This window comes from Pan troglodytes, chromosome X, assembly GCF_028858775.2.
Source record: "Pan troglodytes isolate AG18354 chromosome X, NHGRI_mPanTro3-v2.0_pri, whole genome shotgun sequence".
Lineage (NCBI taxonomy): Eukaryota > Metazoa > Chordata > Mammalia > Primates > Hominidae > Pan > Pan troglodytes.
Window position 1 is genome coordinate 31,836,320 of NC_072421.2, and position 22,482 is coordinate 31,858,801.

The 22,482-nt window shown below is 39.9% G+C and overlaps 1 protein-coding gene across 19 annotated transcripts in view; it reads right to left on the reverse strand.

The window, feature by feature from the left end:
• Window positions 1-22,482, reverse strand: part of DMD (dystrophin) — a 2,616,526-nt gene that overhangs the window by 133,436 nt on the left and 2,460,608 nt on the right. For 15 of the 19 annotated variants that reach the window (XM_063804906.1, XM_063804905.1, XM_063804907.1 and 12 more), the window contains one exon: window positions 6,976-7,037. In XM_063804906.1, the coding sequence (XP_063660976.1) occupies window positions 6,976-7,037 (62 nt within the window). Of the gene's footprint in view, window positions 1-6,975; window positions 7,038-12,815; window positions 12,978-22,482 lie in introns of those variants that run through there. The other 4 variants (XM_016943548.2, XM_016943550.2, XM_016943551.4 and 1 more) reach the window with 3 other exon arrangements.

The window sequence follows — 22,482 nt, forward strand, 5'->3', positions numbered from 1 at the left end:
ATCCAAAAATTGGGCAACAGATTAAAAAGGGCTAGATCCTTCTGAAGAATGCTATAACTTAAGAAAAGGAAAACCAGTACCCCTTGAGAAAACACTTGTGGTTAAGAGGGCTTCAATGAAGGAAAAGGAAATTGGAATAAGTAACATCAGAACATATGGTGCATCTAGATTTTAATAAACTGCTTGAAATAAAATCAGCTTTCTGAAGTGCAGTGATTCTCTCTTCACATTATCCTATTTTTACCTACATGTCTCCTTCATAAACTGGTCTTCTTGTACTATACTGACAGTATCACAAATGCAAAAAAACTCACATTGTAATTTAAAAAGGAACCATTGGGGAACCACATATTTTATTGTATTTATAATTAAGAGACCCCCCCAATAAGACAGGCTAAGAAATAATGTTTTTAAACAGGGTCTCGTTCTGTTGCCCAGGCTGGAGTGCAGTGATGTAACCTCGGCTCACTGCAGTCTCGTCCTCCCGGGCTGAAGCGACCCTCCCACCTCAGCCTCCTGAGTATCTGGGACTACAGGCACATGCCACCATGCTCGGCTAATTTTTGTATTTTTTGTAGAGATGGGGAGACGGGGTTTCACCACGTTGCCCAGGCTGGTCTTGAACTCCTGAGCTCAAGTGAGCTGCTCGCCTCGGCCTCCAAAAGTGCTAGGATTACAAATGTGAACCACTGTGCCCAGCCTAAATTCTACTCTGTTGGTCAGTATATCTGTCCATATGTAAATACTCCTGATTACTTAAATTTGTAGTAAGATTTGAAATTGGAAATTGTGAAGGCCAGGTGCAGTGGCTCACCCTTGGGATCTCAGAGCTGTGGGAGGCCAAGGTGGGAGGATCGCTTTAGCCCAAGAGTTTGAGACCAGGCTGGGCAACATGGTAAGACCTCCATCTCTACAAAAAATTTAAAAAAAGATTAGCCAGGCACAGTGGCACACGGCTATAGTCCCAGCTACTTGGAAGGCTGAGGTGGGAGGGTCACTTGAGCCTGGGTGTTCAAAGCTGCAGTGAGCCATGATCAGGCCACTGCACTCCAGTCTATGTGACAGAGCAAGATGCTGTCAAAAAAAAAAAAAACCCAATAAAAGTATCTTTAAGCAGCATATATTATGTGTGTGGGGGCAGGGTGAGCTTTTTAAAAAATATTTTCTTAAAATTTCAGTAATGAACTTAGGGACCTAGACATAAATTGTGAGAAAAGGACAGGCTTTTAACCACATAATTGCACTTCATGTAAATCAATATTATATTAGTATTTCAAAATACATTCCTGAGCATATTACTATCTAACATCTACTGATGTTGTAAATGCTTTCTGGAGCCTTGAAGAGCTCAGAGTTTTAAATCACCAAGCTAACCTATTGGAACAGTCTTTCCATTACATTTGTAAAAATGCTAATAGAAATCTAAAACTCACCTCATGAATCAAACATATTATTACTTCTAGGGAGTGACGAAGAATGTACCCTCTCAATAACAAATGAATGACCCAGAGGAGTCTAATGGGAAATATCTCAAGAGCCTCTCTATTTGACAACAGCTTGCCTCACTCAGCCTGTAAGACACGGATGGGTGGCATGATCTTCTCCTGTTGTTTGTTTTCTCAGAATGTACATTTTAAAACATAGGAATGATTACATTTTTAGAAATCCACTTGTCTGCAGAGTTAGCCGAAAGGTACCTCTTGAAAAATAATGATCACAGCAAGTTTAGAAACAGCCTGCCCCACCCTCAGCCCAAAGTAAAAGAAAAACAAAAATCTTAGACACTTGTCCAATATCGTTACTTTTTTTTTTTTTTGAGATGGAGTTTCACTCTTGTTGCCCAGGAGGGAGTGCTACAGCGTGATCTCAGCTCATTGCAACCTCCGACTCCTGGGTTCAAGTGATTCTTCAGCCTCGGCCTCTTGAGTAGCTGGGATTACAGGCATGTGCCACCATGCATGGCTAATTTTTTGTTTTTTTAGTAAAGATGGGGTTTCACCATGTTAGCCAGGAAGGTCTTGATCTCCTGACTCAGGTTATCCGCCCGCCTCGACCTCCCAAAGTGCTGGGATTACAGGCGTGAGCCACCGTGCCCAGCCCCAATATCCTCACATTTTAAAGATAAAGCACCAAGGTCTACAAAAAATAGACATGAGACACTTGGTCTCTTATATCCCACTTACTCCACTACTATTCTCTACTACCATTCTATGACATTGGGGGTAGTCACAGACAAATACTGAAAGAAAACTGATTTCCAGTTGCTTTTAGTGATTTATTCCCTGTGAAAATCCAAGACAATGCTTTTGTCAAACCATTAATGTGATGTAAAAAATTTTCTGGGGACTCAAATTCCTAATGACTGTTCAGTCATCATAGTGAACCTTTAAATTATTTCTTTGCTATGTCTTGCTTTGTTTGTGTAGGACTCTGGCAATATTTTCTCTCAATTTTTTGTGTAGGTACACAGCCGATAAATGAGGGAAACACAATATTTCTAACACTTGATGGAAACCTCCTCTGCAAAGCCATTTTAGATCTGTTGGAAATAATCTAAAATTAATTATCTTATATTGTTTTTTATCTATTTTTTAATCAAAAAAGTTCTATTTTCTCTACCACTAAAATGTCTACATCTGCATTTTTCACGACTGGACATACAGACTAAACATACATGAGATGATCTCTTTGAGTTTAAAGTTACCTGACAAAGTCCATGAGAATCAGGGTCCTTAAGTATAAATTATCTACATATATGTGGGGCGTGTGTGTGTGTGTGTGTGTGTGTGTGTGGCTACTGCTGCTTTTCTGTCATAAGTTCTCATTAGTTAATGAATTGTAGCTATAGAGACACTAAGTAAGAAATGGAATGGGGGTATCGACGAAGAAACTTTTTTACCAAACATCTAACTGTAAATAATATAAATTCATTGTAGAAAATCAGTGGAAAAGGAATGAAAAAGAAAACCACCTAGAATGTATTAGAGAGCTCCAATGGTAATATCTCAAGCGATATTATAGCTTTTCATCAGTAAATACTTGCTACTTTTTCAGTTCTAAAAAAATGTTTTCAGCTTCTGATCCTATTGTGTTCAAACCCTGGGTGCAGGGGAACACCTGAATGCTTTTGAGGGCAAGGCAGGTAACATAAACACGTGTTGAACAGGCTGCTTGGGAACTTTGGCAAATTAGAGAATGGAAATCTCCTTAGAAGTGGGCGTCTCTAGGAATGTGTAACCTACCATGCATACTGTGAACCACTGTAGCTTCCACGGTAGAGTATGCCTGGAGTGGGGGTACAGAGGGAAAAAGCAACAGCTTGATATTTTCAGCACCTCACCAGAGACATGAGGTTCAGGTTCGATTAGGAGAGGGGGCTAGATGTGGTCTTAAACATTTGACACGCCAGACCCCAACACCATTTCTGCTTTCAAGATACCTTTCACGAACTGACTGTAGTTGAAGGCTTCCGACCATTTCATCCAGCTCAAAGAGCAATTTGGACCTAAAAGGGATACCTCTTGAAGAAGAAAAATATAAACTAATAAGTAAAAACTAAAAATCAATGAAAAGTTTCTTTTCAGTATTTTATGCTTATGTTTCAACTTTGAAACACTATAATTTTGGAGAGGGGGAAAGGCAGTGCTGGTAGTTAATCTTATATGGGATCTCAAGGATGTAGGCAGGCTGGGCACGGTGGCTTACGCTTGTAATCCTAACAATTTGGGAGGCCAAGGTGGGAGGATCACCTGAGGTCAGGAGTTCGAGACCAGCCTGGCCAACATGGCAAAACCCCGTCCCTAGTAAAAATACAAAAATTAGCTGGGCATGGTGGCGGGTGCCTAGTAATCCCAGCTACTCGGGAGGCTGAAGCAGGAGAATCACTTCATCCTGGGGAGGCGGAGGTTGCCGTGAGCCAAGATCGTGCCACTGCATTCCAGCCTGGGTGACAGAGTGAGACTCTGTCTCAAAAAACAAACAAACAAAAAAGGATGTAGCCATATAACAATCATTCTATATGTGCCAGGCAACAGTGAAAGGAGTGCCCATTGTTTAGGAACCCACCATACCATTTCCAGAAATACCACTCAAGTAATTTACTATTCATAGGTAAAACTATCAATTCCCATATACGTGTAGCAGGTATGTAGTAACCAACATAAATATACTTTACCTAGTAAATAAAATCAATGAGAACAGTGAAAGTACTAACAGAAAACTGAGGACAAATCCAGGTGTAGCCCCACATAGCTGTGTAGCCCTGATCAATTCCTCCCTGAGCCTGGCTTCGCTGTCCTGTGAAATGTGGATGTTGATACCATCCACCATGCAGGTTGGTTGCTGCCACGTCCCATGTGGAAAACATACAATAGGCCCGCAATAAATGGGAGATGTTATCCGATGAATCACCACTTGGATAAAAGCCCAACGAATGTTTGATTGTTACAAAACTATTGGAAATATTAACTCTGAAAGGTGAAAAGCAAACTTCAACACTTAGTTCACTTGCAAGTGGTTTGTTATTGGGCTAGCAAGAAACAGAATTTCAAAGGGGGCTGGAATTGATCACACACTTACGATGACTTCCTTTTATTATATAAAAATTATACCTGAAAGTTGATTTCATAAAAGAGAAAGTTTGCAATAAATGAGTTCTAAAATCCCCTGCAACTGTAAAATTCTGTTATAATTCAAAATTGAGTGATGTCACAAGCCCAATGTCACAAGTCATGAGAGATTATCAGTTTTGAGTTTATCACCATATCTAAACTACGGAGAAAATTTTAGAAATATAATGATTAAATGTATATTTAATTTCTATTAAAGGAGCAAACATGTATTCATTGATAGTCCATAATTAGCTTTTCATCAAACATGTTTGCAATTTCTCATTACAGAGTAATTGAAAGTGGTAGAGAATACTATACAACAAAATGGAAATATGGCCATGGTAATACATTACTTTCCAGTGGAAAAAAAAAAGCAAGTTATAAGACAGAATGATTCAACTTCTATAAAAATATATGTATAGAAAGACATTTTTGAAGATCCTAGATTATTAAACACCAGCTAACTCTAAGAAGTGGGGTTATGAATGATTTGTCTCTTCTTTATTGTTAGCCTGTCTATATTTTTAAACTTCAAAAATATGAATAGGTATTAATTCTAGAATAATGATGATTTTAAAATAAGAGTGAATTAAAAGATTACAACTAGAAATTACTGTAATTAGAGTAGGAAATGTTAGAAGTGGGCTAAATCTGTGTAAACCACAGGTTACGATCAGGAGGCCCACAGACTAATTTAAATTAGCTCTTTGTGGACAGATTTCTAGTTTTTCTCTTGTACAATCAGGGGTCCTGGGAGTACTGGGATAGAAAGACCAGCTTGCCCAGGACAGCTGCTGCCCACTTCAGATGAAGCCTTTTCATTCTCTCATTTGCCAAAAGATAAGCATTCACGTTTTCCACCTGTGGTATAAACAGTCCACAATTATAAGCCAAAAACATTCTGTAGGGGCTGGAAATGTAGCACTTGAAAATTAGCTGATCCCAATTTTATTTAAAATTTTAAACGTTTACACACTTATAACCAGACTGAAATGACATAATATTACTCGAAATGTATTGGATCTCTCTGGCTAGTATAAGTGACTTTGTTTTTCCTTTTTCATGTTTTTTGTTTACATTTTTCAGGTTTTCCAGAAGAAATTTAATGATTTATAATTAGAAAAATGTTTAATAAAACCATTTTTTGGCTAATATCTCTTCTCTAGTCCTTGGTGTCTCTATAGCTGCAATTCATTTTGTGAGAATCTATGACACAAAAGCAGTAATAGCTACGTACCCCCTGACACACACACCCCCCACTTACATATACCTACACAGAATTTATGTTTAAGTACCCTGATTCCCACGGTGCTCATCACATAACCTTAAATCCAAAGAGATCGCCTTATGTGTTTTTCTATCAATATGTCCATTCACAGAAATGCAGGCTTGAAAAAGTAGAAAAGACATGACGTTTTTATATTAAAAAAATATATAAAAACACAGCCTGGGCAACATAGTGAGACCCATCTCTACAAAAATAAATAAAAATAAATTTTAAAAATGAGCTGGGTGTGGTGGTGCATTCCTGTAGTCCCAGCTACTCAGGAGGCTGAGGCAGAAGAACCGCATGAGCCCAGGGGTTCGAGGCTGCAATAAGCTATAACCGCACCACTGCACTCCAGCTTGGGAGACAGAGCAAGACCCTGTCCCAAAACAAAACCCAAAACAAGCTGCAACTTAAGATAATTCATTTCAGAATATTCCTTGTAGATCTAAAACGACAAACCAGACATCTGGACATTTGTCCAGTGTAAAAAGACTGGTGTTTTCAAACCCTTATTTGTATGCTCTGTACCCATTCAAAATAATTCAAGTTATGAGGGGAAAGAAAACAGAACTGTCAGGCTCTTACATAAACACAAAACAAGCCATACTAAAGAAATCATTTAAATGTTCACATTAATGACCCGCCAGGCCTTAGGAATTGTGAGCACCGGAAAGACGGCAGAAAATTCCTTTACACAACATTTGTGGTTTGGCAAAAGGGTTGTCTTGGTTTCACACGGAAGAAATCAATAAGCACCTGAAACAGTTTTCTATCTTCGTGGGAAGAAAAAAAAAATAGCCATAAATTGCAACTGTTTTTCCATCATTTTAGGCACCAAAGAAAACTACAAAGACCTACAGGCCCTCTCAGGTATATTGAATTTTTAGGAATCAATCAACTTCTAAAACTTGTTTTTAAGGAACCTCTGAAAAAAAGAAAGCTGATCGTCAATTTTGGATAGGAAGGTGCCACTGCTTTCACCCTTGAAACAATCTGGTGATGTATTTATATAGCAAGTAACTTTCACACTGCAAACTACTTTATCCTAAAAGTCACCTGTCATTTAACTTGGAGGAAACATGGCCATGTCCTTACCTAAAGACTGGTAGAGCTCTGTCATTTTGGGATGGTCCCAGCAAGTTGTTTGAGTCTCGTGGCTAAAATACAAAACATAAAGAAAGACTTCAGCATTTACAATGAGTAGTCAAGAAAACAGGAAAAAAGAAAACAACAATAACAACAACATGATTTGCTTTTGAACCATTCGGAATCTTTATTTCAAAGCGCTTCCATAGTGTATTGAAGAAATGTTTATCTTACAAGCAGAAAGGCCCCTTTCTGCTTTGTTTCCAAAGAGAAAAGCAATATAAACATTATTCGGTTCCAGAATTTGTTTCTTCTTTGCGCCCACAAATCGATCGCGCTTCAGTTATGATAAATTGACCTTGTTCTGTGATCAATAATCGACTATCAGGACTTCTTCACCTATCCAATGTGGAACACTACAGAAAGGACACCGACAACTGATTATTATTCAACTCTGTCAAAGAGATACCGGACATTAGTTCAATAAATATAAATCATCTCACTTCTCATTTGCTTTCACTGCCCCTGACATTTTTCCATTACTCTTTCCTCTACATATACAGATCTCATATTCATGATACCTGTATTTCATTTCAGCTTAAGGTATATCTACTGCCTGACTAATATATCATAACTTCCTTCTTCCCATTATTTCAGAGTGTTTTTTCTTTAAACTCAGTACGCTATACACCACTACACCTCTTCCTATATTTACTTGGGCCTGAATGAAGCATTCACAGCTGTCTTCCATTTCTTGAAGTGTGGTTGCTGGCTATCAGCTCCTGCCACAAAAAGAACAAAACACCTTTGTTCCTCATTCAATTACATGAATAAACCCTGGAGAAATAACTACATATACTTTTCCTTACTTTGGCCCATCTACATAAATCACCATAGCGTCGTATTTCCAGTTTTCAGGGATTGCATGACAGGCTTTGATACAGTAAAATGCAGTTTTGAATGATATTTGGGCACTCATATGCAGAGCCTATTCATAAACTTTTGAGGGGAAGGGGAGGGAAGGAAAAAAGAGAAATCGCTTAAACTGGGGCATTTCCAGAGGACCAGAAAGTACAGGGGCCTCACACAGAAAGAGGAGTCTGGAGAGGCAACAATGTCGAATGGCCTTAGCGTATGTTTTGAATTTTAGGGCTCTGCGCCCTACTGGCGGTGAAATTTAAAGCAAGCCTGCCTACCTTGGAGGGTTAAAGGATTAGTTGAAATAGGTAAGTGACCGGCACCATTTGGTGCTCAATATGTGGTCGCTTTTGGTATCATGTGCCCCTCAAATTGTCATCTATTAAAAGCAAATCTGTTATTAGTTGATTACAATATAGATGTGGATCCAACTGTAATTAAGTCAATCAAGGCGAAGAAAGACCCTTCCTAGAGAGCAAAACCAACACACTACATGTTATCACCTATGTTTAAAAAAAATAAGTTAAAACAACCATTTAAGTTGGTTTAAGAAATGGAATGCAATCATAAACCTCATAAAGACATATGGAAATCATCCAAACTGTACAACTTCAAAGACCATCCCTGTAATATTTACTAGTCAGTGATTGAACAGTGAGGGCTACTGAAATCAATTTGCAAGAAAATGTTCACTTGTGAAGTGCTGTTTCACTGTCTTCCAAATATGTTTATTTCAGTTTTACTTTTCCATAGAGACAACTCACATTTGAGGACTATAACAAGGGCTTATCAGTTGAGGGAATATAACAGAGTGACATTCAAGTCTTAAAGAGCAAGAAGAGCAGGAGATGTGGTCTCTATGCTTTAAGGGGTTTTAGGACACCCCATGACCAAGCCGGTTTATGATCTGGAGAAGGGGTAGGCAGGACTGGTACTTTACATGCACAGCACAAGGAGGCTGCAGCTTGCAGCTTCGTGGAAAAAGTGTTGCTTGTTCTCAGGCATTTCTCAGCTCGGAAAGTGAGTGTATACCAATTCCGTATATAAGTGCAGAGCAAGGAAAGGTTACCTTCTATTGAGACCACCCTGCATTCAGGCCTCCTCTATTTCCAAAGGTCATCCAGATGTGATATAAGCACCAGGGAGAAAGGAAGAGCGAAGAGAGGAAGCACACACATGTGTGCCCACATGTACAAGGGCTCACACAGGCCCTTACTAGTCACACTGTGTAACAACAATGTCCCATCTCCAGGATATTTGTAAGGACCGTAGCATCTTCTATAGGTCTGCAGAAAAACATTTAGCTGAGCTGATAAGCCTGATCAGACAGAGACAGGGAACCACGGTGAAAAGCCACCATCTGGAATGGACTTCAAATTAGAGGAACATAGGCAAGAAATATACCTGTACCAAACACAGTTCTAAAAGGAAAGGGAAACAGTGTGTACAATTTACAGGAGAATCCCACATAGAATGAATGAGGGCTTCATGTAGCTCCCCATCTTCTAAAGAAATCTCATGACTGTTGGCATACATACATTCCTGCCTTTTTAAAGAATTTATTTTGAAGGTTAAAATTATGAAAAGGGTTTTAGAAATTATTTTTTTTTAATCCATCAGTCCTCGGCAAAACTGAAAATCTCCTTTACTGGAAGAAGGAGGAAATTCTAAGCCCCCAATTCCATTGCCCATTTGTGAGTTAAGATACTAGTCCTTGATAGGTACTATTCTCCCAGTTATCTGTGATTCTGGGGGACTTGAATAACATAGATAAATGAACTCCTCAAACAATTCCAGAAGCCAACCTTTTTCACCTTCAACACACAAACCTTTTATTTTTAAGCAATGCAAAAGAACTAGAAAAACAGATTTAGATTTCACCTTTGCAGTCTTAGTTTCACTTCAATTGCAAATCAGTTCTAAGCAAAAGAAGTGAGCACAAGTGGAAAGAAGAAAAGAATAAAGGGTGTGACTAATTCTTAAAACGAGAAAAATAGTCTTTTAATCATTTAATGCTAAAAATGCTTGGCAACGTAGCCAAAAAACCTTCAGATTCTTTGGTAACTATATGATGAACCAAATATTCACTTCACGGCTTGTTATTTTCTACCTGTGATGAATCCAGAGCCCCACTGGGACACATTCAACCCTCCAAAATAGATAGGAACTATGAATATGGACTGGATGAAACAGTAAGCACAAATCTGCATAACTCATATCCATCTTGTACCTTGAAGGACAAACCAAATTTTTGTCTGTGATCAATACCGATTTTACAGCTTCGTTTCTTACTCTGTGCCTGCCTTCAAAAACAGTAGAGAATTCTCAGTAACTCCATGAGAAGAGCCCACATTTACCTGGAATATGCGGACAATATAGAAAAACATGGTGTGCTAGGGAGGAGGGAGTGGAAGGGTGGGTGGCACTGTTTTGGTAATTGTCTCTTTTCTGCATTTCACTCTCCACATCGGAAATACACTCCCCATATACCATGAACAACCAAAAGGGAAATTCTGAAACCTGTTCACATGTTAATGGGTACATCTTTGTTTGGCCTTTCTGAGAACAATAATGTTCAACATAGATCACAAGTCTGTACGTACATTAACACAGAGATCAGCTTCATAAATAATCCTTAAAACGCTCTTTACATCTTTAAAAAATGTTATTGATTTTGGCCAGGTTCCAAAGCCTGGCATCAGATATGCCTCTCTGAGCAGTATTTATACGAAGATTTCCCCTCTCCTTCTTCTTTCTACAAACCATGATAATCTTTTTCCCTTTTATTTGAGGCTGTGATAGGACCCTGATGCAAATTAAAATATAAAGTCATCGACTATGACAAAAGACCCCAGCAACACCTACTTGTCAATAATAAGAAATTAAAGCATTACTCTACTGAGCACAAGGCTGACCTAATTTCCTACCATACAATTTAAATTTTCTCTCACCTTCTTTAGTTTCAAGTAGTGTGCAAGGTTATTATAACTGCCTCAGAGCTGTTCCTGCTGTCAGTGCTGGAATAATCAGACTTACTGGAATTGCTTTTTTAGTTTCTTAAAAACAAACATTAAACACTTATAAAAAGTAACAAATATCTACTGCTGTGGCTGGGAAAATGGCAGTTGCCTAATTAAAATAAGATTTCTTCTGCCACCATTGTTATTTGGTACTGAAAATATTCCAAACAGTTGCCTTTTTAAAAAACTATCTGTCCACTACTTCCCAGGGAGAAAACTAATCGCTATGCAGCAATATAAAAAGGGAGCGTTCTCTTGCGATTTGCAGAGGATTAGAGTTTGGTTTCATATATAATCTGGAGCCCATTGATCCACACGCACAAATGATTTCCCTTTAATCTGAGGATCAGACTCTTTTTCTAGAGGAACCTTGGCATTTGCATGCTGAATTGTTGAACTTGGCTTGCATTGCTGGAATACTGGCAGGGTGTGGATGGTAAAATATATTTTAAAGTTTCTGCTACCGTGGGGCAGGGGGTTGGAGGGGTGGGCATCAATATAAGCATCAGAAATCCATTCTAGTTCCCCATTTCTTGTTCCCTGGGATATTTACCATTTTATTCTGTTTGGCTAAAGCCAGGGCAAAGATGATTGCCTCGGTGCCTGTTCCAGCTGTTAGTTGTCCTCCGTTTTATTTGCTTTTCAAGGTTTAACTCCTACCCACCCTCAACTTTGGCCAAAGCAATTTCTTTTCAGGGTCGTGTCCAATCGGAGATCAAACAATGATGACTGAAACCAATTCCACGGTGTTCAAGGGCCAGAGACCTTTCATATAACCGTGTTGCTTCATTTGCTCCACTCGCTTCTCCAACAGCAAATGTATCCTCCAAAGAGGGGCTTGAGTAAAAGCCAATAAAAAAGCTAGGCAAAAAAAGAAAGGTTGATTGGGGGTGTGGGGGGGGGGGGGTGGGTGACAAGGAGAGATGACAGGGATAAAGCAGAAGACCAAGAAGAGTTTATTGCCCAAGGAAAAATGTAGATTTCACTTAAAGACGCCACTTAAAAGTTCACCACTTAAATCGGATGGATTTTTTTCATGATGTAAAAACAGTTTATAATTAATATTATGCCTCCCTCGAGCAACTAAACCCCTTCAATTTAAAGCTTCAAACTTAACTTCAAATTTGACTAATATAAGCAAAGTGTTCTGCCCTTCTTATTGCCGTGCTGGGATTGGGAGTGACAAACTTTGCTTGAAGATGAGCACAGACACCTGGAGAAATGCGAGAGAACACCCTAGAAATGACTCCACACCCAATCCCGAAGGGCAAAAAAAAAAAAAAAAAAGCCCAAACAAACAAAAATCCCCCCCCTGAAATCTTTGACTTCTGGGCTTTAGTTGTTTGTTCTTTCTTTCCTGATTTCTGCAGGTCTTGGGGCATGGAATGAGCACGGTAGAAAATGCAGCGAGGGAAATGTCAGTTGGAATCCTCGGAAGAAATCAGGCAGAAAGTTGACCTTTTGGCACTTGCAGTGCAATGGAAGGTAGCGCCGCGTGCGCCCCTTCCTTCTGCGAGTAAGAGCGACGATTTAGGAACAGCCAGCCTTGCTCACGTCCACACTGGCAGCCTGGAAAGGAGCGAAAAGCTCCCCCGGCCCCAATCCCCGCGTGAGGAACGCGTTATCCCCTCTGGGGACGGGGAGAAATCAGCTTTTTCTCTCCAAGCCCGTCCCAAAGCCGAGGGAAGAGGTTCCCCCACTAGCCCGGCGCCTGGGGAGAAACCCCGGGGGCGCACCTGCAGCCGCGCCGCGGGAACCCGCGGGAGAGGTTCCTAGACGCCCAGCCGCCCGGCGCCCCGGGTCCAGCCGCCGCGCCTGTCCAAGTTTTGACCGCCTCAGCTTGCCCCCTGCTCGCGCCACAAGTGCACGGATTGCGGCCATCAGACGGGGCCGGGGCCGCGATCCACTTACCCTTTGAGCTGTTCCCTCATGGCTGCAAGGGCTCCGCGGTCGAGTGTGGGTACGAGTGGAGGAGTGAGCTTCCCAGAGCCGCCGGGCTCCCCGAAAGTGGAGCGCCGCCGCCGCCGCCGCCCAAGCTCACAGCTGAAAGCACTGCGGAGGAGCCGGCGCGGGCGGGCCGGGGAGGGGGCGCTGCGGGCAGACGGGGCGGGGCCGTGTCGGGCTCCGCCCCCACCTAGGGACCTGAGAACCCGGACACCCAGAGACTGGGCAGTTGGGGCTTTCAAAACGGAAAGGAAAAAGAAAAGAGAAAGAGAGAAAGAGAGAAAGAAAGAAAAGAAAGAAAAGAAAGAAAAGAAAGAAAAGAAAGAAAGAGGATGGGGATTTAAGGTAGACCCAGGAACCTGGAAGCCACACACCGCTCTGCTAACACCTCCTTAAAGCCTCTAGCAAGACTACTTGTTGCCTAAATAAATGACCCAGGTGCAAATGACCTCATTCCAGATAATTAAGAGTGTGGGCTTGGAGTTTTCTTTTTAAAAAATAAAAGAAAAAAATTATATACATAATTCTCACTCTCCCTTCCTCCTCAGTTTAAGATTAAAGTGGCCGGCGATAAGGACGTGAAATTGCCGTTAGGCTCATCCTGGGCTAAAAGGGATTGTTAAAAAGACTTTGTATTTGGATTTGTGACATAGCAGCGGATCTCAAAATGTAGACCCTGGGAACAGCAGTATCAGTATCACCTGCGAACTTCTTAGAAATGAAAATTCCCTGGGCCCGGCCCAGACCTATTGAACCAGAAACTCTGAGCATACTAATGTTTGAGAATCACTGGTATGGACTCTCTAAATGAATACAATACCACCAGTGCTGTTGCACGGTTTGGTCCTTTAGTATTCTTTTAGGAAGATCTAGAAGGAACTTGTTTCTAATAGAATATTTTATTGGAAAAGTTACAGGGCCTGAACAGTTCAAATAATTCTAATTTTAGAGTTTGCAATATGATGATAGAAGTTAACTACACACAATTATTTCAAGCTTGGAAATATTCAAAAGAAGAAGAAAGCCTTCATTAGCACAAGAATTTTCTGCAAACTTCACATAACACCTTAGATTAGCATCCAAAGAGCATCTTACGATAAACTGTTAGTGATATTTTCACTGTCCTTCTTTGTCCATTTATTTTGTTGGCTTGCTTTTCTTTTTATTTTCTTTCAAACATTTGCTTTCCACTCTCCTTTCTGATTGATTCATTCCACTTCGGTCTACAGTTTAAATGTGGTCCCCTTTTTAAAATTTATTTCTTAAGGGATGGGGGTCTCACTGTGTTGCCCTGGCTGGTCTCCCAACTCCTGGGCTCAAGCAATCCTCCCACTTCAGCCTCCAAGTGCCTGCGATGACAGGTGCATGCCACCATGTCCGGCTTCTTTTGAAATAATCCTTTTCTGCTCAACATTTTTCCCCCTAGAATGTTTTAGGTGGAAGGACACCCATTTTGCTTTATCTAATGCTATAGCATGGCAAAAGAGGCAAAAATAAAGTATCTGGACAAAAGCAAAAGGGAATGCCAGGATTCTTTATTACCTTTAACAAACCAAATATAAAGGTAAATGTTATCACTAAAGATATGTGCATGTAAGTATGATCGGTATTGCTATTTTTAAGCAAATATGGCACTTCTTCTGGCATTCTGGCTCATACACTGAGATTACTTAGTGTTGCCCTTTAGCAATTTTTAGCTAGTGAGTTGTGGAGGCAGCTGCTATTACGGTCTGAGGGGGGCACACTAAGATTTGCTTTGGCTGAAGTTGTCCCTTGGTCTAATAGTATATTCTAGGTCTGCTCCGATCCTTGGGGAAGAGGGATTAGTGTCCTGTAATGAGGAAGTAGTGCCCTTTGCAGTAAATCAGAGACACCAATCTCTGTGTCAGTGTGGCAAATCACTTAACTACTGTTTATGTTTATTTCAACGAAAAGACAGAAGCCTCAGAGCATGGACATTTGTAAATATTACAAATCAATAAACTAAGGATTTGTAACACCTGGATAGTAAGACATTTGTCACTCTCTTCCTTTCCTGTTTTTTGTTTGTTTGTTTTACACTTTTAAATTACCTGCTCAAAATTCAGGAGTTCTGACACGCTTCTCTATAAATGCTTAAGTCTCTTTTCTCAGTGTCCAATTAGAAAACTACTAAGAATAATCTGTTGACAAGAAAAAAGAATGGAATAAGAAATCACTATTCAGACTTTTTTAAAAAATTGACAGATGGCAATCCTCAAAAATACATCTTTAAGTTCTTTTTTAGACTGGAGTTATAGGCACTTGAAGACTTGTTCCCAAATCTTGATGTCATATTATAATTAAATACTGAAAGTATTAACAAATGACGCGGGCATCACAGAGACTGTTTTGTTGTTCAATTGCAGTCAGATTATGAATTTTGCTTATTAGAGGAAAGCATTTGGAAAAGAACATAATTGATATACCTTAGTGTCATATGTAAATAATGTAGTGATGCCATGTATGATACTATATTGTTTGTTTATAGTAGATGTTTCTTCTTCTCCTCCTTCTGATTATATTGTTATTATTATTATTACTGTTTTGATATGAACCACGGACATGAAAAGAGCCTGAAGCTCTGCTACCAGAACAAACTTCAGCTAAAATTTTGACTTCAGAATCAGCCATGACCTACTTGTTCCCAGTACCACTGTCTAGAATGGTGCAAGGATTGGAATTGGGGAATCCAGCTCGAAGACTCATGCGCTTAGCTATTCTGCTATGCTGCCATGAAGAGACATGGCTTCTTTTCCCGTGAGAAAGGTCTGTGTTTTTTCTAGTATACTCACAGACAATCTCACTGATGGCTCAGAGCAGAGAAGAGTAAATTTGCTAGAAATAGAGATAAAGAAGAAATGAAATGGGATGAGGTCAAAGAAGGCAACCCAGTACATTTTCCCGTAGCCAAAACTCTGGTCTTTGAACCACTTAAACTTTGAGGGTATCTTTAGAGAATAAGGGCATCTCTGACCTAAGGGACTGTGCAGGATGCTTCCCCATTCTCCCATCCATCTCTATTCTTTGTCCTTCTCCATTCTGCTCTGTGCCCCAGGAGGTTGGACCTCTGTGGGGACATCAATCAGGCTTTCCTGCCGTTTGGCTTCCTTTTGCTTTCAGCCAATTGGGAGGCAGTGATGAAAGGCCTATAGAAGGAGAGGAAAGGACAGGAGGAAGGTGATGTTTGGGTATTTATTCTTCAGGTTCCCTCCTACTGATCTCTGGCCTGGCAGCTGCTGAGTTCCTTGACCTGCAGCCACAAGTCTTGTTGGCCAGTCCTTTCCTACAGCAATAGCATTCCACCAGTTACGCAAACCATTCCTCCCTTTATCCCTTTGGGCAAAAGTTTACCATTCCTTGTTTTTTTTTCTCCTAGCCTGCCTAGAGCCTTGTAAATAGCCTTTTCATTATACTCTCTTCAAGCGTTCCGTTTGAATGTACCATCTGTTTCTCCCAGGACCCTGACCAAACTGAGACCCATCCAGCCAAAGCCACCCTCTGGGGCAATAGACTTGATGCTGAGTGGGGACTACTGATAGAGGAGAAAGTCAGATCCCCCCACTCTGGGGCTAAAAAGCAGATGAGACTCAGTCATTGGATAAATATTCATAGAAGCCTCCTCTGTAGGCCCACAAAGAGCTTCTGGCCTTTTGAGGGTAAGGCAAATCAACAATTATGGTGGTGACAACAGCAGGTGTGAGGGTAAAAAGGATGCAACCAGCTTGTTCTTCACAAGAGCTTCAACGGTCTGCTTGATCTTTTGGAGAGAATGTCAAGATAAGGGTTAGAGAAATGGGCAAACTGGAAAGGGCTTAGTGTGACAATCTGGAGTTTGACTTGTATCCTGAAAGGTATGAGGGAGCTTTTTAAGGAAGAAAGAATTAAAGCATGAGTGTGGCTCTGTCCGGTTTGTCTTTTAGAAAAATCACTCAGGCAATGGTGTGGGGGCTTGATCAGAAGACAGAGTCTGAAATTCAGACATCAGGTACAAGGAGATTGCAGTATGAGGAGGATCTGAATTACAGCAGTGGCAGAGGAGGTGGAGAAATGATACAATAAGGTTCCAACTACAGGAGTCTTGACTGACTGGATGTATGAATGGAAGAGAGGGAAGAAGTAAAGCAATAGTCCTCAAGCTTGGCCGCCCTTTGGAATCACTCAGGGATTGTTAATAAATTTAGATGTTTGGGTCTCACCACCCTGAGATTCTAATTTAATTGGTCTTGGACATTAGGATTTCTAAGACTCTCCAAGTGATTCTAATATGCAGTGAAGGTTAAGGACCATTGTCCTTGAGTGACAACCAAGATTGGATGAGTAGCATTCTCCGAGCTAGGAATTTCAGGAGGAGGGGGCAGAAGAGGGTTAGGAAAGAGATGATGAATCCAGTCTTGAACATAATGAATTGGAGGTGGTGATGTAAAAGTGCAGGTATCCAAGAGACAGTTGGACATCTGAGTCTTGAGCTCAGAGGGAAGATGTCTGAATTGGAGCTATGGATTTGCAGTGTACTGTTGGAAGGGTCTTGGGTTCGAATGAGCCCATCTAGTGGAGGCTGTGAAGGGCCAACAGCTGAAGCTAGGCTGTTCCTACCTTCCACAAACACATCTTTTTCCTTTCTGGGTTGCATGTGGTTTCAATGTTGGCCTGATGCTAGCTGTGTAAAAATGAGGAGTGGCACAGGAAAGGACAAAGACAAGGAATGGTTTGAACTGGGTACTTGCCTGGAGGGATGGTCCCGAGAGACTTCACCAACTCCTAGGGTTCAGCTTCTCTCTATCTATAGTGCGCCCTAAGTTTAAGTAGAACCTGCATCACTTTATAAAAATTCATTTAGAGTATAGGTATCACTTCAATTAAGTAGAATACATATTCTATAGTAAAATGTCAACATTTGGGTATACAATAAAGACATAAGAATTCCATATTCCTCTTTGCATAGTACAAGTACTAACCATGAACAGTGATTCAGACATCTAACAAATGGGTTGGCGTATGGTGAATCATTGCTGGTTAGGGCAAATATTATAGCATACTAATTGAAATATATATAACAATCCCCCTAGATCAATCTGAAACCAACATCTTCTGGATGTCAGAACATCCAGCCAGGTCACATTAACCAGCAAATGAAGAGGCCTCTAAGTTCAGACACAGAGCACTTCACACCCACACAAAAGCCTATTTTTCCAGGCCCTGTCTCTTTAGGGAGGCAGAGTAAGCCAGGTTCAGGAAAGTTCTCTGTGAGCCAGCTGCCATCTAAACCAGAGATTTCACCAGACAGGTTCCAGATAAAGTCGAGCTCTGCTTCACTCTCACGCAGTTTTCTTTTAATAAGATTTCTCAAAGCTTCACAGAGCCACCTATATCAAGCCGAACATCTAAAAAGATGTGAATTTTAGCATCTTCACTAAAATAAAGCCATACTTCATTAACCTCACAGGCCGACGGTTGCTTCACGGGAAAGAATTTGGAGTACCTATTAGCCTGCCAGCTATAGCGATAACCCATGTATATGACCCACACCACCTCCTGCTAAAAATGGATCACTGGTTAATGTGGTTCCAGTATATCTGACTACAGCATTCCTGGTCTACCTTAACAGCTCAAACTTGTAACTATTTGTCTGCCTTTCCCCACCGATTGTGCCAAATAAGCGGAATTTCAAAACTGGGCAGAAATTCTTACACTCTGCATAATCTCTCTTCCTCTTCAGCTACAAATAAGGCTTTGTATTCGATTAGACTCACAGCAGGTGAAAACCCCAATTAGTGAATTCATTCTGAGGCCTCTACCTTCCTCCCACACAACACATTTTTGTAAAAAAATCAGGGAAGTCTGCGTCTCTTCTCAAATCAGAAGTAAATTAACCCTTTGATCTACCCAAGCAAACTATTTACTGCATGAAGACTTTTCACTGCAAAATGGGAGGATGTTGAAAGATTCCTCCTTCTTGACTCCATAAGGGAGGTTACAGAAAATTCTATTTTATCAGACTTTATTGTTTTCTTCAAATCCATAAATACTCACATTTTCTGATCAATCTAGAAATTACAGTTTTTCTTTCTACCTGAAACTCACAATGCCAATATTATCTAACAAAAGATTAATGGACAGTCTACTACAAGAGACAATTAATTTTTAGTTATGTTCTTATTTTGGTGTATTTGAGGTGAGAAAAAAAAATTAAATTTTAGTTTAAACAGTATGCTTTGGCCTTAGGAAAGGCACAAAGTCTATATTTCATACTTTGTAAATATTTATTTGTCAAAGAAAATTCATCATTGGACAAGGATAGATGTTTGGTTGAACATTAAAAAAAATCAACGCAGCTTTAGTTCTTAGAGTGATTTACTCATACTTTGTCAATTGCTTCTCTGGAAACAATTCACAACCTAGTTTTATTTATGAACATATGATTAAAAAACAGCAGCTTTGTCTTTTTTAATTGTTTTAGTCCTGTCACTTTTCTTGAAACAAGTCGTAGGACTTACCCACAAGAAAATACTGAGCATATATCAAGTAGTAATGCAGCTTTTAGAAGTAGTCATCTGTTACTGTCAGAGGTTCATTTCATTTTGAGTCTTTTTAATTAAAATGCAAAGTTCTACATACATGCCTGCCTAAATTACCCCTTTCTGAAATACTCAAATTTCAAAAAAAAAATTTTAAATGCGAATGTAACCATTGTTAATACTCTAGACTTGCTTCTTGAGATTTGGAAAAAAGTAAACAAAGGAATTACCAGTCAATTAAGCGAACAAGGAAGTCATCCTAAGTTGAAACACATAAGGAAAATGTAATAATCAAATGCTACAGATGAAGACACCAGCGTTTTTCTTTTTTTTTTTCTGAGATGAATATCTACAAGAATCACGCTTTATCAAAAGCAGCTTCCTTAATCTTCAGCAAGCGTAGCTGTGTATTATAGCAAAGGCATGAAGATAGAGGGGCAGAGTGTCCAGACCAATTCTACCCCTTAGAGGTGGGTCACTTAACCCTTTACAGGCAAGTCACTTAACCACTTGGAAGCTTTTGTTAACTCATCTATAGAATGTGGATAATACTGCCATATTGTGGGTCAAAATGACACAACGGCTCTGACAGCAATTTGAAGGCTGGGGAATGCTGTCTTCATGCAAAGCAGCCTGTCAGGCAGGTATGATTTCTTAAAAGAGAACTCAGTATATTCAGGAATAGTTAGGTATACAGAACCAAATAAATTCACTTTAACATTCTGTTTTAGATTGTCGTGTGAGGGAAAATGAGAGGTCTGAGTTTAGTAAACTGCTCTTTAGCAGTTTACAAAAGGCACCTTTCCTCTTTTTGCTTTTTACACTTAAGAAGGAAGCAAGTAGGAAAAGTAAGATTTTTTTTGTGTGTGTGCAAGATAAGGCACTAGCTGTAGCCTGAGATAGGCATAAAATTCACAGCATTTGCTATCACTCAGTGGGGCCGAGATTAAAATATGAATAGTATTCACGCATGTTAAAAGGTATATCCATGTTCATATTCTCAGACAGCAGAAACCTGGAGTAGTCAGAGAGCAAGTGAATATTGATTTGGTGGGGGACAGTGAGGGAGAAATATCCCCTAGCTTGATGGAGAAAGTCTCCTGGTGGCAAGCCTTGAACAGCCAGCATGTGGTAGGAATTCCACACAAAGACAGGGATCCATAAAAGGGGAAATAAGATAAAATCCAGTTTAACCAATTAATGATCTACCAATGTCTGAATCTTGTACTGCAGCTCTGGCTTACTTTTGTCAAGGCATGTTTTGAAGATGAAAGGAAAATACAGATGCAAGGAACTTTTATTTATCCACAAATTTCCAAGAATGTTTTTTATGTGCTCTATCTAGACTAAGTTTCTCTATTAAATATTATCCTATATTAAGTTCTTTAAATAACTTCATACATAGTGTATTTATGGAACACTTACATATGTATTTGCTTATCATTTAAACTCTTCTCATTTTTTCTTTATGGTTGGTAAAAACCGGGGAGTGTTTGGAGAATGACATGGAAATATATAAAAATTTCAACATTGTAATCCAGTTTTTTTTTAAGTGGGATCCCAAGGAAATATGGCCTTTTCCTTAAGGAGCTTATGATCTAATGAGAGAAGATAGACCCATATATAGCTAAACACAGTATCAGACAGATTATAATAATTACAGAAATAGAGAGAAAAAAAGCAGCAAAAAGGGAAAGGTGATTAGTTTGGCCTCTTGGGATTAGAGAATATGCACTTCAATTAAAAACTAAGTAGGCTTTAATCACCTAGTTAGTTCTTAAATCAGGTTTTGTGTGCGTGTGCGTGTGTGTGTGTGTGTGTGTGTTTTCTTTTTGCTAGAATATGAAGAGTTGAAACAAGTTTCTTACATTGACTCTGTGAGCTAATCGCTCATATTAATAATTTACTAAGGTACAGAGTTTTTATGTTAATATACAGCTGTGTTACGACATCAGTTTAGGCTTTTTAGGAATTCAAAAATGTATTTGGCCAATATTGGATTTGATATCTTGGGAAGGCTAACTGGCAGAAAATGCTACTTTCCCCATTAGGACATCAAAGCACATTATTGAGTTAATATGAACAAGACCTTCACGTGGGAATTGAAGTCCTCACAGCTTGACCTACTCTCATCCCTTAGAAACAGGTCGACAAAGAATTGGAAGCCTCTTTGCATATGATGGATAGAGAAGAAAAAATTGGCACCACCTGTACTTTTGAATATCTTTCTTTTTAAAATAGAATTAAATTTGAGGTGGGAAGAAACAAGGGTGGAAAAGAGGGTAGGGATCAGAATGGAAATGTATGCCAAGTAGATGATGACAACAGCCCAGTTAAGAGTGGATGAAAGTCTGAATTAAGAAAGGAGCACTGGGAATTTGTGGAGAGGCTGAATTCATGACAGGTTATAGAATAAAATCAATGCTACTTTTGAGCCAATTGAATGTGAGGGCTAGAGGAAAAGGAAAAGTGTAGGATTTTTGATAATGGCCCTATTAGCTGTGCATTCATGGATTCATATTTGTGTATATACTATGTACATATTTATACTGTGCATTGTTCTGTAAAGGCTTTAGGGCAACTTATAACAATGTATAACTCTTAAAAATTAATAAAACCCAGCACTAAGGAAATATAAATAGCATAAAACTTTAAGAAGCGAGGAACATTTAGAACACAGATTTGTTTTTTGTTTTTTGTTTTGAGACGGAGTCTCACTCTGTCACTCAGGTCGGAGAGCAGTGGCACGATCTCAGCTCACTGCAAACTCCGCCTCCCAGCTTCAAGCGATTCTCGTGCCTCAGCCTCCCAAGTAGCTGGGATTACAGGTGCCTGCCACCACGCCCGGCTAATTTTTTTGTATTTTTGGTAGAGACGGGGTTTCACCATGTTGGCCAGGCTGGTGTCGAACTCCAGACCTCTAGTGATCAGCCCACCTTGGCCTCCCAAAGTGTAGGGATTACAGGTGTGAGCCACCATGCCCAGCCAGAACACAGCTTTGAAGATCACGGTGCATGATGTGGTTATGAAAATTTTGCTATGCATACCCACCAGAATGAGCAAGACAAACAACACAGTGTTAGAAAGGATGTGGAGCA